This window comes from Microtus pennsylvanicus, chromosome 5, assembly GCF_037038515.1.
Source record: "Microtus pennsylvanicus isolate mMicPen1 chromosome 5, mMicPen1.hap1, whole genome shotgun sequence".
In the NCBI taxonomy this organism is placed as follows: Eukaryota; Metazoa; Chordata; class Mammalia; order Rodentia; family Cricetidae; genus Microtus; species Microtus pennsylvanicus.
The window spans coordinates 44,577,541-44,592,767 of record NC_134583.1 but is presented as its reverse complement, the minus strand read 5'-3'; the positions used below and the strand labels follow the sequence as shown (position 1 = coordinate 44,592,767).

Below are 15,227 nucleotides of genomic sequence, written 5' to 3'. Positions count from 1 at the left end.
CCAAATGAGAAATGTTGAATGCTCAGGTCTTAGAAGGACAGCGGCAACATTCGATACTTGACTCATCCATCCCACCCCATTCCTGCCTCCCATAATTCCCACTATTTACAAAATGGATTTTCAGGCTCTCTGACTGTTGGAGTTCTGGCTTAGAAGTTTTCTTTCCTGTACAAGAGCTCCAAAGCTCACACTCAGGCTAGGGTTGGCTGTGACTCTGATACAAACTGAATTCAGCAGGCCCGGGCACATGGGAAGGAGGCAACTGCCAGCTCCAGGGTGGGCCTTTAATTTATTGAGAATCTATTTATTTCTGCTTGTCTGCCTTTTCCTCTGCCCGTGTTTCTATGCTTAGTTTGTTCTTTTCCTTTTTAATCCAGGGTTTTACAGTTGAATCCTTGAACAATTTCCCTCCTGTCCACCTTGGACCAGCTAAAGCCTCTCTGGAAAGAGTCCCTCTGGATTCCATGTAATCTGTGTTTGAGGCCCATTTCCCCTTCACTGAAGGAAGTGTGTGGGGCCTGCTAATGGCTGTGTGGGAGGGAGGCCTCACTCACTGCTTGTCTGCTCTTTTCTCTGCCCAGGTATGTGGAAACGTTTTGACTACCAAACAATAATCCTGATCATCATTTGTGCTCTGATACTGGCAGCCTTGGTTGTATTGATAGGAGTTGTCCTCCATCTTTACTTCAAAGTAGTCAAGGCACTGGATGCAGCTAGGTAAGAATGCGGAATACCCCTTCTAATGGGACACTGGGCCCTCAGCTGGAGCAGAGTCATTTCTTACTACAGTGGCCACTAGTAGGGGAAAGTCAGGGCCATTTAGGAGGATGGTGGCAGATGGGCACAGAAGCTTGGAGGTTTTCCTTCTAGCTTGGAGCTGAGAGCTTACAAATTCACTGCTCTCGGCCTGGACTCTCTCTGTATGTGTGTGTGTGTAGGTGTGTTTGTGTTTGCGTGTGTGCGTGTACGAACATTGCTTTTTGTCACTTGGCCTCAACGGGTGTGCCTACATTATTTTACAGGGCCCTGGCTGAGCACCCTTTCCCTCTCTGGAGCTGTAGGCTGGGGAATCCACAGTGGATGCCTTGGGGAGGACCTGTGTGGCCATAATGACCTCTTCCCACTCACTTGGGAGCTCACATGTCCCCTCATTCACTGTCAATGGCTGTGGGAAAAGTGAAGTGGGTCAAGAGAATAGAGACTCCATGGAGGACAGCTGACAGGGGTGGAAGTCAGATGAGAGATGTTTGAAGATTGGGAGAGAAGCCTTGAGTATGAGAGGCAGGCAGTAATGGTGTCCCTTTCTCGGGACGTATATGGTGGAGACCAGAGCTGAGCCCAGCCAACTCTAGCACCTTCTTCACCATTCCCACATCTCAGGGACCTGTAGCAGATACTGGGATGCAAGTCCCTCTCGCTTGCTTGAACTGGCAACCTGGGTTCACATGCATAGCAACTGTAGGAGAGGAAAAGATAGGGAAGGAGCAGAGAGCTTCACCCCAAGGCTGGTGTCACAGGTGTGATGGGCTTCAGCCCTTGACTTCACATAGAACCCTCATGATTTTAGAAGCTCACTGAAAACGACAATTCTAAGCTCATTTTGTCTGTTTCTTTTAAGAATTGTAGAAGAAACAGACGGTCCTGTGAGCTGTGTTTATCCGTGCAAGGTCAGCCATAAGAACATCTTCCCGGCCAAACCCATCCATATGGAGTCTTGTCGTACCCACCAGTGCTGTGATGACTGCAGTGTCTTTATAGACCTTGGTGCCCTCCCCCCTTGCATTCGTAGCGTAAAAGAAGGACCCTGACGTTGCAGTGGTGAATGAAAAGAAATCTTCATGATCAATATTTCAATTCCCTAGTGGAATATTTTCTTAATCAATCCACTTTCTATAGTGTTTCTGTTGTCGTGTATCACCTAAAATTATATTTATGTACTTTTGTATAAATGTACAATATTGAAAACAATGATTGTCTCAATTATGTTTCTTAGTTATACTTCTAATATCAATACTCATTATGAGATTTGGGCAGGAGGGCATATAATACATTTTAGAAAAAAAACAGGAAAATGAATAGAAAATATAAGTGTCCTGTACTTTTTCAGCCCCAGAAGGAACGGGTAGGTTGATTTAGGGGCATGTCTAATTTTAGTCGCAATAAAGTATGGGAGGTTATTCCTCTTCAGTCCAGCTTGTCAATTTCCCAACGTGGTATCACTCACTGGGAGATAGTGGGTACATCCTGATGGAACATATCTCGATTTACATGGGCTGGGATTTAATGATGGGGCCATCTTAGTGGCTTCTAAAGAAAAGGAATGTGTAGCCTAATTATGCCCTATAATTCCACCTGGGAGGTGGAAGCAGGGGAATCCTAATGAAATCATTGCTTGGCCAATTACTTAAGTGTATTGCTAGCTAGCTCTTACATGCAAAAATAACCCATCTCCATTGTTTTATATTTTCTCACGAGGCTCATGGCCTACCAGCAAGATTTCAATGTGTCTGTCTCTGGCAGCAGCTCCGTGGCTTCTCCTGAATCTGCCTCCTTTATCCCAGCATTCAATTTAGTATTACCAACTTAGCTCTTTTCTACCCTAACACGGGCCCCAAACAGCTTCTTTATTAAACAATGGTATTCACAGCACACAGAGGGGAATCCCACATCAATTGGGTGTTCAAGGTCACCATCAACTACCCTGAGTTTGAGCTGATCTGAGTTAGAGTAGCCCCTTCTTCAGAAAAGACAGCGAGCGTGTGTGCTAAAAGGAGCAGGCAAACCTGTGACTGTCCCCCACCACTGACCACCCAGATTTCACATCTGTTCAGAACCAGGTGTCCTCTTTAGATCCTTTTCCCACTGGCCAGTGCTGATTCTGCTGATAAAATCAACTACACCATAAACCTGTAACCCAAGCCAGAAGCCCAGGTGCCCTTCATCACGGCACAGGTAAGAGGGTGCACCTTCAGCACTTCTGTTCTGTCTATGAGGCCCCTGCAGCCCCTTCCTAGAACAGATGCCTCACCTGCAATCACCATGAATTTCCTCTCCTTAGCTAGGCCTTTGGGCACCACAGAAAGAGTTCACAGACAGAGCTATTAACTAGTGATGGGCTGCCACCTACTGAGGGGAATTAAGAAGAAGGAACGGAACAGGAAATGGCAAGAGCAGCTGCCTCCTATGGATGGACAACATGTGGGGGATGCAGTAAGGGATGCAGGTGCTCTTCAGATACCATGCTTGCATGCCTGCCCCACTCCAGCCCCACCTCTGTACTAGGTGCTCCAGGGCACTGCCCCACGATTCTCTAGGGGAACCAATCTGTCTCTCATGAGTTTCCAGAACATTGCCTTCATCCCTTACTTGGCTTTGATTCTTTGTTCTAACAGCAAGTTCCTCATGGACAGAAAACACTTGAGCACCTTCTAACCTCAGCCAGTGGGGAGCTGAGTACCTGATATGGGGAGACCTGTTGCAGCTTGTCCTTACCCGACGTCTAGTTTTGGTATTAGAAGGGACATGAGGCAGGTGGGACAAGGCAATTGTGGAACTTTCATCTTAAGCAGCAGGTCAGAACACACATAGGGCTTTTACAACTAACGGATTCATCTTGAAACTCAACTTGGCCTTCACTCAGGGAGCTCCATGACCTCCCCCAGCCACCCCTTACTTTACTTTAGAGTGGGACTTGTGTAGGGACCATCTGTGAGAGGAGGTCTTCCTGGCCCATAGAAACCCTGACTCATGGCCATGACACAAAGCAGGTTTCTACCTACCTGGACCCGAGGTGTTCCTCCCCTCCCAGGTGGCTACAAAGACTTCTCACACACTGATGCCTAGGGACAGGGGAGAGAGGAGATTCCAGTCATGAGAAGAATGAGTGATTTAGGCCACACCCCGTACGGGGTGACTGTGCACAGATATAGCCAACTGTGGACAGTTCTTAGTAATGAGAAGGATGCCAGTGCAGGTATCCCACCCACTGCCCCACATAAACACTACGTCACTGACTCTTAGGTGAGTGCTTGTGTGGATAGGAATCCACAGAGCTGTGTAGGGATCTGGGAGTTCCCAAACTCCTTGTAAACACTACTCCTCAATGCAAGGGTCACTCCTTAGCGAGGCTCACCTTGCTGGGGCACAGTTGAGGACTTTCCCTTCCCAAAATCACAGTTCAGAACCAAATAAGGACTGAAAATCAGGGAATCTGGAGAAACACAGAAGAGTGGAGGGGTATAGGAAGGTTTCACTCTAGGTAACCATGCTTCATTTGACCCTCAACGGGCTTCTGGATGATTCTTAGTATCTTTTGACTTTTCTGTTGCTGTGATATGATACCATGACCAAGACAACTTAGAGAAGAAGGATTTGTTTGGGTTTATGGTTCCAGAGGGTGAGTGGATGACTATTATGGTAGGTAGCATGGCTGCAGGCAGGCAGGCAGACATGGCAATGAAGCAGTAACTGGGAGCTTGCATCTGATCCACAAGCATGAGGCAGAACAAGCTAACTGGGAATGGTGTGGGTGGGATTTTCACACCTCAAATCCCATTCCCACTGGCATACCTCCTTCAATAAGGCCGCCACATCGTCTCATCCTTCTAAACAATTCTACCAACTGGGGTCCAAGAATTCAAATACATTAGCCTTGTGGGGACGCTCTCATTTAAACCACCATTCCTAGAACTGGCCATTCACTGAAAATGTCCATGGGAAGTTAAACATGATTGAGGTTTTCCCTGCCCTACATGTCTGTCTCCATCAACTATTGCCTGGCCTTTCCTCCATCTCCCTTCCCCTCTCTTTCACACATGGATGAGAGAAGTTCCTGCCCCAGGGCCTTTACACATGCACTTTTATCTTAAATCTCTCAAGGTAGATCATAAATGACCGTTTTTATTATTTTGTGTTTTCTTCTGTTTTATTTTCTCAAGATACTTGACTTTGTCCTAATCTGCATCTTTTCCCTCCCGATATTTCCAAATTCTATCTAATCACCCTGTTTTAGCACCGGCAACCCACTTGCCCCTATATAGATTTTTCATTTGCTATCTATTTTCCACACTTAGAATGCAGTTCCACTAGAGTAAAATCTATGTGTCTTCTTCTCAGTTCTGCATTCCCAATTCCTAGAACAGTGAGCCATGAACGTGTTCTCAGTGACTGAGTGGAAAGCAAATGGGTGAAGGAATGGGCAACCTTTTCACATACACACCCTTCTTCCTAGTCTCCTGTTGGACACCAGGACTTCTGACTCTGAGTTACAAGCTCAGTACCTGAGGGACTCTCATCCACCCACTTTATCTGCTTCAGAGGGACAAGGCCAGAAATCCTTGCAGGGAGGCCTGACCTGCACTGTGCTACCCTCCCCATCCTCTGCTCCTCCTCCCCAGCCCTCAAGCCAGTGGTACCACCTCACTCATGATCTGCACAGATGGGGCCAAGGTCCAAGTACAGATCAAGGCCGGGGAAGCTGTGATGGAGCTGCTGAGCCCTGTGTAGAATTGGGCTGCTGGCGCACAGCCCTTTGAGGAGTGACCCGGAAGAACGAGTGCAATATGGGAGACTGCTGGCCAGGATGCAGCCCCACAGCTGTGGCGTTCTCACCAGCACCACCGCTGGCGTGGCCAAACTGACACGTTTCCCGAGGTGCCAGAAAGCTTATGAAACTCAGAAATATAAAAGCCTGCGAGCCCTGAGGCATGCTGCAAAGATGGAGGTCACTGGAAGGCTGTTCATTTGGGCCGCTTTACTTGCCTCCTGTGGTGCACAGCTGACATCCACGGTGGCTGAAGCTAAGAAATGGAACCAGATTCTTCAGCTCAAACATGGAAGACCTGCTTTTACCAGTGGGCCTCTTCCAAAGCCTAGAAAGCTTTCCTATATGCTGCCCTCCGTACAGAGAATAACTCCCCTTGGTGCTCTCTGGAAGAGGGGTGCTTTAGTGGTCAGGTCCTTATTGCCCAAGCTGTGTTCCCTGAAATAGAAAAGGCACACACGATTTCTCTGTGTAACTTCATTTTAGCATCAGGTCTTAAGGCTGTACACCAAAGGGAATAGATATTGGCATAATTTTTAAGAGAGTGTGAATTTCAGTTGCTGAACTTTTGAGGGTAAATTCATACAGAGCCATACTCTGGCAGTTCTAACAGATACTATATACAAGAAAGGGTCTCTCTTAAAAGGGAAAGCGTCTAAAGTTTTCCAATATGATAGCACTTGTGACCAGAACTACACATGGAACATTTCTAAAATCAAAAAGAGAGGAGGAGAGGGAAGCACTGATAAATTCACAGCAGGTTTCAGTGAAGATGCTGATCCTGGGTGGGCAGAGCTGAGCTACCCTTCTCAATTATCTTTGCTTTCTCTTCCCTGACAAATGCAAAACTAATTATGGTTAGGGGAACACTGAAGTTTCATTCATCAGTCACAGGTGAAATAGAACACATGAAGATTTGTTTCTAAATACATAGGGGTTTTGATCATCAGTCTTATTTGGAAAATGTATCTATTTTGTCTTTGCTGGAGTGTGTGTGTGTGAGTGTGTGTGTGTATTTATGAGGCTGGGACTTACAACAAATCCCAGGTGGCCTCTTGCATGGGAGACTCCTTCCTCAGACTTCCTAATGCTGCCGTTACAAATATATGCTGCTTATCCTTGTTTTACCCATTTTCCACTGGGTTCTTTGTCTTTAATGTTTCTTTCTATATTTTTAAACATGTGTGCTCAAGCAAATGCGTCCTCACATGTTATAGTGCACAACTTCTGGCTGTTGGTTTTCTCCTTCTACCATGTGTGTTCTCGGGACTGGATTCCGGTTGTCAGTCTTGTCAACAAGTGCCTTTACCCACTGAGCCATCTCACTGGCCTCATCTTTCTTTTTTCAATAATTTTATTATATAAAACAACTTTAACTTTAAACATTTTGTTCATATTATTCTTCTTCCCCAAGTCCTTTCCGATATTGTCCTTCTCTCTACCCACCCAACTTTAAGTTCTTTCTCAAAAACAAACCAAAGACCCAATTCAAAAACAAAATCTAGAAAACAAAGCACATCAAGACCCAAAGAAGAAACAACAACAAAAACAAATAAATGCACATACACACAAAAAGTGTCGAGTCCATTATATGTTGGTCAACTACTGAACATAAGGTCTGCCCTTGAATGACTGATATAGACAATGTCACTCCATTGGAGAAAACTAATTTTTCCTGTTCCAGCAGGTACAAATGACAGTTCTGTTGTTAACCTTTACACTTGGAGCTAGATTTTCATTCATTCTCTCACTCATTCCTCCATTTATAAAAAAAAAAAACAAAATAAAAAATAATGAGCTACAACAAAACCTCTCACACTGAAGTTGGACAAGACAAGCCAACAGAAGGAAAAGAGCCTAAGAAAAGGCACAAGAGTCAGAGACCCACTCTTTCACACACTCAAGAATCCCTAAAACCAAGAAACTGGATGAATGGCCTTGTCTTTTAACTGCTGCATTGTAAGAATTGTTTATCTATTCTAGATAGGTCTTCCTTCAGGCCCTAATATATTTTTTATGGACTACATGTAGAATAATTGTAATTTCTCCCCCAGGACACGAAGGGCAAAGCCATTGATTGTGTCTTGGTCTATTGTATTCCTTGTGGGAGGTTGAATCCTTGTGTCTGCTGAGGGGACAGGGACTGCTCCTTTCCTCAGTGCTAAATATGGTATCTATCAGGCAGATTAACATGCACAGCCAGCCTGGCAGGGTCCAATCTTAAAGATACCCACAAAGCCTTCATCCTACAGCTCAATGCTGATGAGAACTGCATTTGAACCATAGAGAGACCTGAAAACCAGAGCATCTTAATCATCTTCTCCCACATTCAGTAAGTGGATGCTTTAGTTTCTCAAGGGGGTGCTGCCTCTAACCATGTTGGGGGAGATGAGGTAACTCAGATGCCTCCAGAAAATGAAGGGGTCCCCATGTTGATGTTAATGATGATTATAGTTATGGCTGCTGGTCATCAATGAAGAGTGGCATGCCAAATTCTGAGTCACACAGGTTCTGTGAGGCCAGTGCTACAGGTCCAGACTCAAGGAGCTTGCTTATGTCAGTCAACTAGAGCACAGAATTATCAAGTTTGGTACTCAGCTAGTCTAGTTCTAGACCTCAAAATCTTAAACTCTAGTCCCAAACTCTCATCTACGTTACAGCTATCACAGAAGCTTCCAAACCCAGTCCAAGACTGCATCATATACAGTGAGATCACCTGACTAATTTTGAAATTTTATTTAAAAACAGCATACATTTCTCCATTTTGTGATGCCCTCACTATGCCATGCTAAGATCCTAGACTCCATGTACTACAAAGTCTTGGAACTTCTTAAGATCTACCCTAGTGATTTCTCAGCAACTCTCTGTAGCAGGTGCAACCCAATTCAGTAGATAAAGAAGTTCAGAGAAACCACTCTCGGGACCAGGGCCACCACATAATAGATGAAGGAAGGGGAGGGAATATCAGCCTCGTGGCTCTTGGGCCCCTATTCTTATACAATGTTAATGGTTCTCACTCTGTAGCTGCCAGAATCACCAAGAGGGCTCATCAAAGTCACATGCTGGACCATGTTGGGGTCTTTACTCCCTAAAATAATATGGGTAGAGACTGAAAATCTGCACAGGAAACAAATTCTCTAGTGACTCTGATGCTGCTGTTCCAGCCACCATCCTTGGAGAACCAGGGCTCTACATGGCAGAAGCAGGAATTGGCTGACCTTCAGTCCAATGCAAAGAAGGCAAACTCACTGCCTTCCTGAACCAGTAGAGCTATGAGAAGCCTCTACCCCTCCCCATATTTGATGTGTAAAGAGAACGAGCAGAACTGTGGTAAGAACAAAGATCAGCAGGAAGAAAACAGTGTTCATGGGGGCAAATTCTTGTGAACAAAGCCTGTGGTAGCTGCTTCATGCTAAGAATAGCAAAAACAGATGCTGCCCCAAAGCTGCCTATTCTCCTGCAACTCTCTGGAACTCTGAAACACATCTTGCTCCAATACTGAGGGGACTTAAGAGGTGAGTGAACAGACACTCGGCTGGACACCGTACTCTCTAGGGCCTCGCCAGTGTGATAAAAACCACGGGCCCTTCCCTATCCTGAGTGAGGTAACCCAGAAACCCCAAAAATGAATTTGGTATGCCTCACTCATAGGTGGATACTAGTTATAAGCAAAGGATATTGAGCCTATAGTTCATGATCCTAGAGAAACTGAGTAATAAGGTGAACCCAAAGGAAAATATATAGACCCACCTGGAAATTGGAAACAGACAAGATCACCTGACAAATTTGGGAGCACTGGGGCAGAGCAGGGGTATAGAAAGAAGAGAAGAAGGGGAAGAGGAGGGGAGAAGGGGAGGATTAAAAAGAACTTGAAGGAATGGAGTAGTCAAGATGGAGGAAGGAGAGAGATGAGAGTCAGGAAAAATGATATCTTGATTGAGGGAGCCATTATGGGGTTAGCAAGAAACCTGTCTCTAGAAAAAATCCCAGTAATCCACCAGGATGACCCCAGCTAAGACCCTAAGCAATGGAGGAGAGGGTGCCCAAACTGGCCTTGCCCTGTAGTTAGACTGATGATTATCTTAAATATCACCAGAGAAACTTTGTCCAACAACAGATGGAAACAGAGACAGAATACCTTCTTCTCAGCACCTCATGGAACCTTCTCAAAAATTGACCACATACTCGGAAACAAAACAAACCTCAACAAATACAAAAAAATGGAATAACCCAATATACCTTATCAGATCACCATGCTTTAAAACTAGAACTCAACAGCAATACTAATTCCAGAAAACCCACAAACCCATGGAAATTAAACAGTGCTTACCTGAATCATCAATGGGTCAAGGAAGAAATAAAGGGAGAAATTGGTCACCAAAAGAACATATGATCCAATAAAAAAATGGAGTACGGACCTAAACAGAGAAGTCTCAACAGAGGAATCTAAAATGGCTGAAAGACACTTAAGGAAATGTTCAACATTCTTAGTCATCAGAGAAATGCAGATCAAAACAACTCTGAGATTCTATCTTACACCTGTAAGAATGGCCAAGATCAAAAACACTGATGACAACTTATGCTGGAGAGGTTGTTGGGAAAAGGGAACACTTCTGCATTGCTGGTGGGAGTGCAAGCTGGTACAACCCTTTGGATGTCAGTATGGTGATTTCTCAGAAAATTGGGAAACAACCTTCCTAAAGACCCAATAATACCACATTTTGGTATATATCCAAAGGATGCTCAATTGTGCCACAAGGACATATGCTCAACTATGTTCATAGCAGCTTTGTTTGTCATATCCAGAACCTGGAAACAATCAAAATGTCCCTCGACCGACGAATGGATGAGGAAAATGTGGTACATTTACACAATGGAGTACTACATAGCAGAAAAAATAATGGCAGCTTGAATTTTGCAGGAAAATGGATGGAGTTAGAAAACATTATTTTGAGTGAGGTAACCCAGACACACAAAGCCAATTATCACATGTACTCTCATTTATGGGTGGTTTTTAAACATAAAGCAAAAAAAAAAAAACCAGCCTACAAACCACAATCCCCGAGAACTTAGACAACAATGCGGACACTGAGAGAGACTTACATAGATCTAATCTACATGGGAAATAGAAATTAGAAAAATACTAGATCACCTGAGTAAATTGGGAGCATGGGGACCTTGGTGGGAGGTTTGAAGGGGAGAAGCGAGAGGCAGGGAGGGGATCAGAAAAAAATGAATAGCTTAATAAAAATCAATAAAAAAGAAACAGTAATTTAAAATATAAATTACTGAAAATACAGAAGTCTTTAAAATTCACTACCACCTGTATGCAGAAAGTAAACTCTCTTAAAATATCCAACTGCTATGACTTTGAAAAAAAATATGTCCTCCTGTCCGGACAGAGAATCTGACGTCATAAAGATTAACATCAGTTCAAGGAATAGACCTTGATATTAAAAGTATTCAACTGTTGGGACTCCTGTCTTGAGACTATACAAATAAAAATAATTCTCTAAAACATTCAAGAGAAAACAAAAGTACCTAAAATCATACGTTGATACTGGACAAACTGAGCCAAAGTCCAGGTAAGGCATGGATGAACACAGCACTCTGACGCATCCTGAGACAGTGGCTCCCTCCATTACCCAGGGTCAAGGGCTTAAGTGATGCTCCTGTCTCAGCTTCCTACAGGGACATAGCAGCAGACATACCTGGATGGAGATGCAGACTACAGTCACTCACTATGTGTGCGTAAACTAGAACACTGCTGGTGTAATAAGTCAAACTGTCACCCACAGGTCCTTCACCACCATAAGCCAACAGATGGCGTGGGACCCACTCCATTTCAGACTCTTGGAGGTCGGAGTTTGGTTTTGTTGCCTTCCAGGCAGCGGTCTAAGTGCTCATTAATCTGTGGCTGCAAAACTACACTCTAACAGACGGGGCAGTAGACAAGCCCTCGCTGAGGGCATGAGCTGCCTGAATTCCCAACTGTGCTGGCGGCTGTGGGCCGTGGGCTATTCTGAGGATCACCACCACCACTCTGCGTCTGCTCCTTGATGACCCAAAGCAGTCCTGTCCTCCAACCCGGCCCACTTGTTTGGAAACTGGTCTTCAGACCCACTCTCTTCTTGGGGTATGGTTGCTGACTTCCCAGCCGCAGACGCCACAGTTGCTGATGCTGAGGCCAAGGCTTTGGAGGCCTTTCTCAGGGATGCCCTGGAAGGCGGAACCTTTCTCTGAGAACGGGATGAGGCTGAAGGCTTGGTGCAGTCCCCAGTGGTCCCACTCTTAACTGGGGATCTCTTCACATTTCTGAAAGCCCTTTGGTTGGCAACAGAGACTCGGAGGGAGTAGCTGCTCGGGACACTCTGGTGACTGGCAATGGGGACAGGGGAGACCAGCAGAGGGTTTTTACTCAGGAAATCATTCTGCTCACCGTTCACCTCACCGTTGGAATCGAATCTCAGGCCACTTGCTGAATGGTCTTGACTTGAGAGACCTTTGGCTTCATGAACCACGTATGAAGTACTCAACTTTCCAGGTGACGGGCAAGTGCTTGTCTCTCCAAGAACAGACCCTTTGCCACTGAGTGGGATGAGCGCCTGGGCCTCCCCTCTGCACGGCTTGTCTTTGTTCTCCACTGCTGATGCTGGCTGCTTGCCTGCTTCTGTCTTTCCTCTGCCTTTCTTTGAACTGTTCTCTGGCTCCTTGATTTTTCTGTAAGCGCCTCCACAAGTTTTCTGGTGGTCAGCCCCCCAGGAGTCATGGGCAGAGGGTGCTCTGTTGGTAACATGCTTCACATAGCCATAGTAGGGCTGTTTGTGCAGCAGGGCCCATTGCAGCGCCACCAGTGACCACGATGCTCACCCACCTCGTCATGGAAAGTGTGGTAGACCGTTATGTTGGCGCCTGTCACGTGGTTGATGCGATGCATATGTTTACAGAACTCCGGGTCATGTCCTTTCCCCGTCTTTATTATTATTAGTGACAAATAAGTAGGCATGTATCATTTTGTAGAAAAGAGTCTCTACAAGGCCCTTTCTGGGTCTCAGTTTTAGAAGGGGTTCACTGAGACAGATGAAGCACATTCCTCCTCTTCCTTCATAGGTGCAAATCCCAGCACACAGTGTCCTGCGCACACTTCACTTCCACGGCCTCTAGGTGCCTCCACAAGAAGCGGTCCTTAAACTGCAAGAAGAGCGTCTGCAGGTCCGGGGTGGGGTTCACCAGCTCCCATGCTGCCCCGCACCACGAGTCCCACTCCTGCTGCAGCCGCAGTGCTACCACCAGGTCCTCGTCCATCGTGCGCGACTACCACACAGTCCACTCCGGAGCCGCCCATCGTGCTCGCATGGCGCAGGGGTCTCGCGAGAGCTCCGGGACCAGCGGTTGAGCGTGAGCAGCTCGCTTCGAATGCCTTGGCGGAAGTGGCTATGCGTCGTCCCGAGAGCACAAGCCTAGGAATGCGGGACTCATAGGCTAGGGACGGCTGCCTCCAGAAGGCCCCCGAACTCCAGCGGTTCGCGTCAGGTTTGCTGCGCGCCTGAGCAGCCTCCGACTTCTGCACTGGCTCCTTTGAACATGTGCCTTAAGGCGAGGCCTTTTGTGGCACCTGGATTCTATTCTCTTTGGATCCTTGATCTGCCTAGATGTAGTAGGGAAGGCCTTGGACCTCCACAAAGCTAAGTGCCTTTCCTTCTCTTAGGAGTAGAGGTAGGTGGGGTGGGAGGGTATGTGGAGGGAATGGAAGGAGGAGAGGGAGTGAGAATTTGGATTGGTATTTTTTTAAAAAAAAAAAGTCTAATAAGAAAAAGACAACTAGGGGCTGGAGAGATGGCTCAGAGGTTAGGAGCATTGCCTGCTCTTCCAAAGGTCCTGAGTTCAATTCCCAGAAACCACATGGTGGCTCACAACCATCTGTAATGAGATCTGTGCCCTCTTCTGGCCTGCGGGCATATACACTGACAGAATATTGTATACATAATAAATAAATATTTTTTAAAAAAAGAAAAAGACAACTATTAATCTCAGATATTTTGCATTGACAAGAAATTTGGCATATTGATATACATGTAAGTTTATTTTGTTATACTGTATTTGTCTTTCTACTCTTATTTGGGCTATTGTGCTTATGCTGCCCATTTCAAAATGCAATGTATAATTAAGAAATGAGGTTAGTAGTTAATCTCTAATAATCAAACTTGTAGTAACATTAGGTAGGTATGTTTTCAAGGTTAGACGGGTATATTTTAGTGAGGTGGATAGTTTCAGACACTTCAAAGACCCTTAGAAGATGGCACTTAAAATGTTTTCTTAATATGGGGCTTTCCATGACAGTGAGACATGTCTTCTCCTGGCAGCGCCAATCTACTTCATAAAATGATAATGGCCATCAAAGAAACTCCATAAGGAGTTTGATTTCAATGTGGCAATGCTAACCATTTGGACAAGAGCAGCTCTTGCCTTGACTGTTGACAGTGTGCGGTGCAGACTGGACAAGTGGGACATGGGAAAACGACTGCTAAACTTTCAAGACAAGGCAGAACAGTCCCTCAACATTCCGGCTTCACAGAAGACTCTGCCAGATGTTCTTCTGGACACAAGGGAAAGCAACTGACAGAGTTTGCCAATAAAAGACAGGACAGTCCTTCAATTTTCACCAAAAAATATCTGCCAAATATTCCAGGCCTGTAGACCAAAGATGGATGCGCCAGTGTTGCAGAGAAACTTTAGGTGACTGTCCAGGCAGCCATATGTCTCTGTTAGGTAATATTACATCCTTTTGGGGTCTTTGATGGAGTTAAAGACAAAATACAGTTGCTCACGGTTCTAGTCACCTGAAATATCCACGTCTGTCAGGCACCTTGTGGGTGTTGATATGATGAGCTGGTATATGGTGGTCAATTCAGAGAGAAAGAGAAGTGGAATGGTTTGTGTGATGTGATAAGAGGCAGTTCTGAAGAAGCGAAGGCTGAGAGGAATGGGCTGATGGTGGTGGTCTTCTTGTCACCCAGGACCAGGGTAACATCTGTGTCTGGGCTGCTGCCTATAGCCATATATGGGTCTTCAACAGCCAGGATCTATGTTGATGTCTATGACCCATGTTGCCACCAAGGGCACAGGGATGCCCAAGGTGTGGGGTGTTACCTGTGGCCATTGTGGTGTCCATAGGCTGTGCCACCACCAGGCCTATGTTGGTCTAGATGGACTGTGCTGCCACCCAGGGAACATAAATGACATCAGGCCTGGGTTGGTGCCAGGGACCATGTCTGGGTCCGTTGCCCTGCAGCAACCAGGGTCTGTGTTTATGGCCAGGGCTTTGGTGAACACTGAAGGTCATGTAGATGACTGGGATCTGATCAAATACCTGAGTCCATGTTGGTCTCCAAGGGCCATGCTTCCATTGGGGCCGTGATAATCTGGATGGCCTGTGCTGGCACTTGTGGCCATATTGACATCTGATTCTGGGCTGCATTGAGGATCCATGTCCAGGTTTGTGGCCATACTGCAGCCAGGGTCTGAATTGATGTTTGTTGCTCCTGATAACATTGAAGGTAATGCTGATGCCAGGGTCTGGGCCACTACCTGGGGCCATGTTGGTGTCCAAAGACCACACTGCCATGGGGACCATGCTGATATGAATGGTCTGCCCTGCCACCTGGGGTCATAGTGACATCCAAGC

General features: G+C 45.8%; 1 protein-coding gene and 1 pseudogene across 1 annotated transcript; one reads left to right on the top strand and one right to left on the bottom strand.

Moving 5' to 3' along the window:
* Positions 1 to 583: 583 nt before the first annotated feature.
* Positions 584 to 1,808, top strand: LOC142851275 (protein FAM24A-like). The gene is made up of 2 exons (XM_075975155.1): positions 584 to 717; positions 1,619 to 1,808. Exons 1-2 carry the CDS (start codon positions 584 to 586, stop codon positions 1,806 to 1,808), a joined length of 324 nt encoding a protein of 107 aa, XP_075831270.1.
* Positions 1,809 to 11,387: 9,579 nt separating this feature from the next.
* On the bottom strand, positions 11,388 to 12,847 carry LOC142850799 (DNA-dependent metalloprotease SPRTN-like; annotated as a pseudogene).
* Positions 12,848 to 15,227: the final 2,380 nt, after the last annotated feature.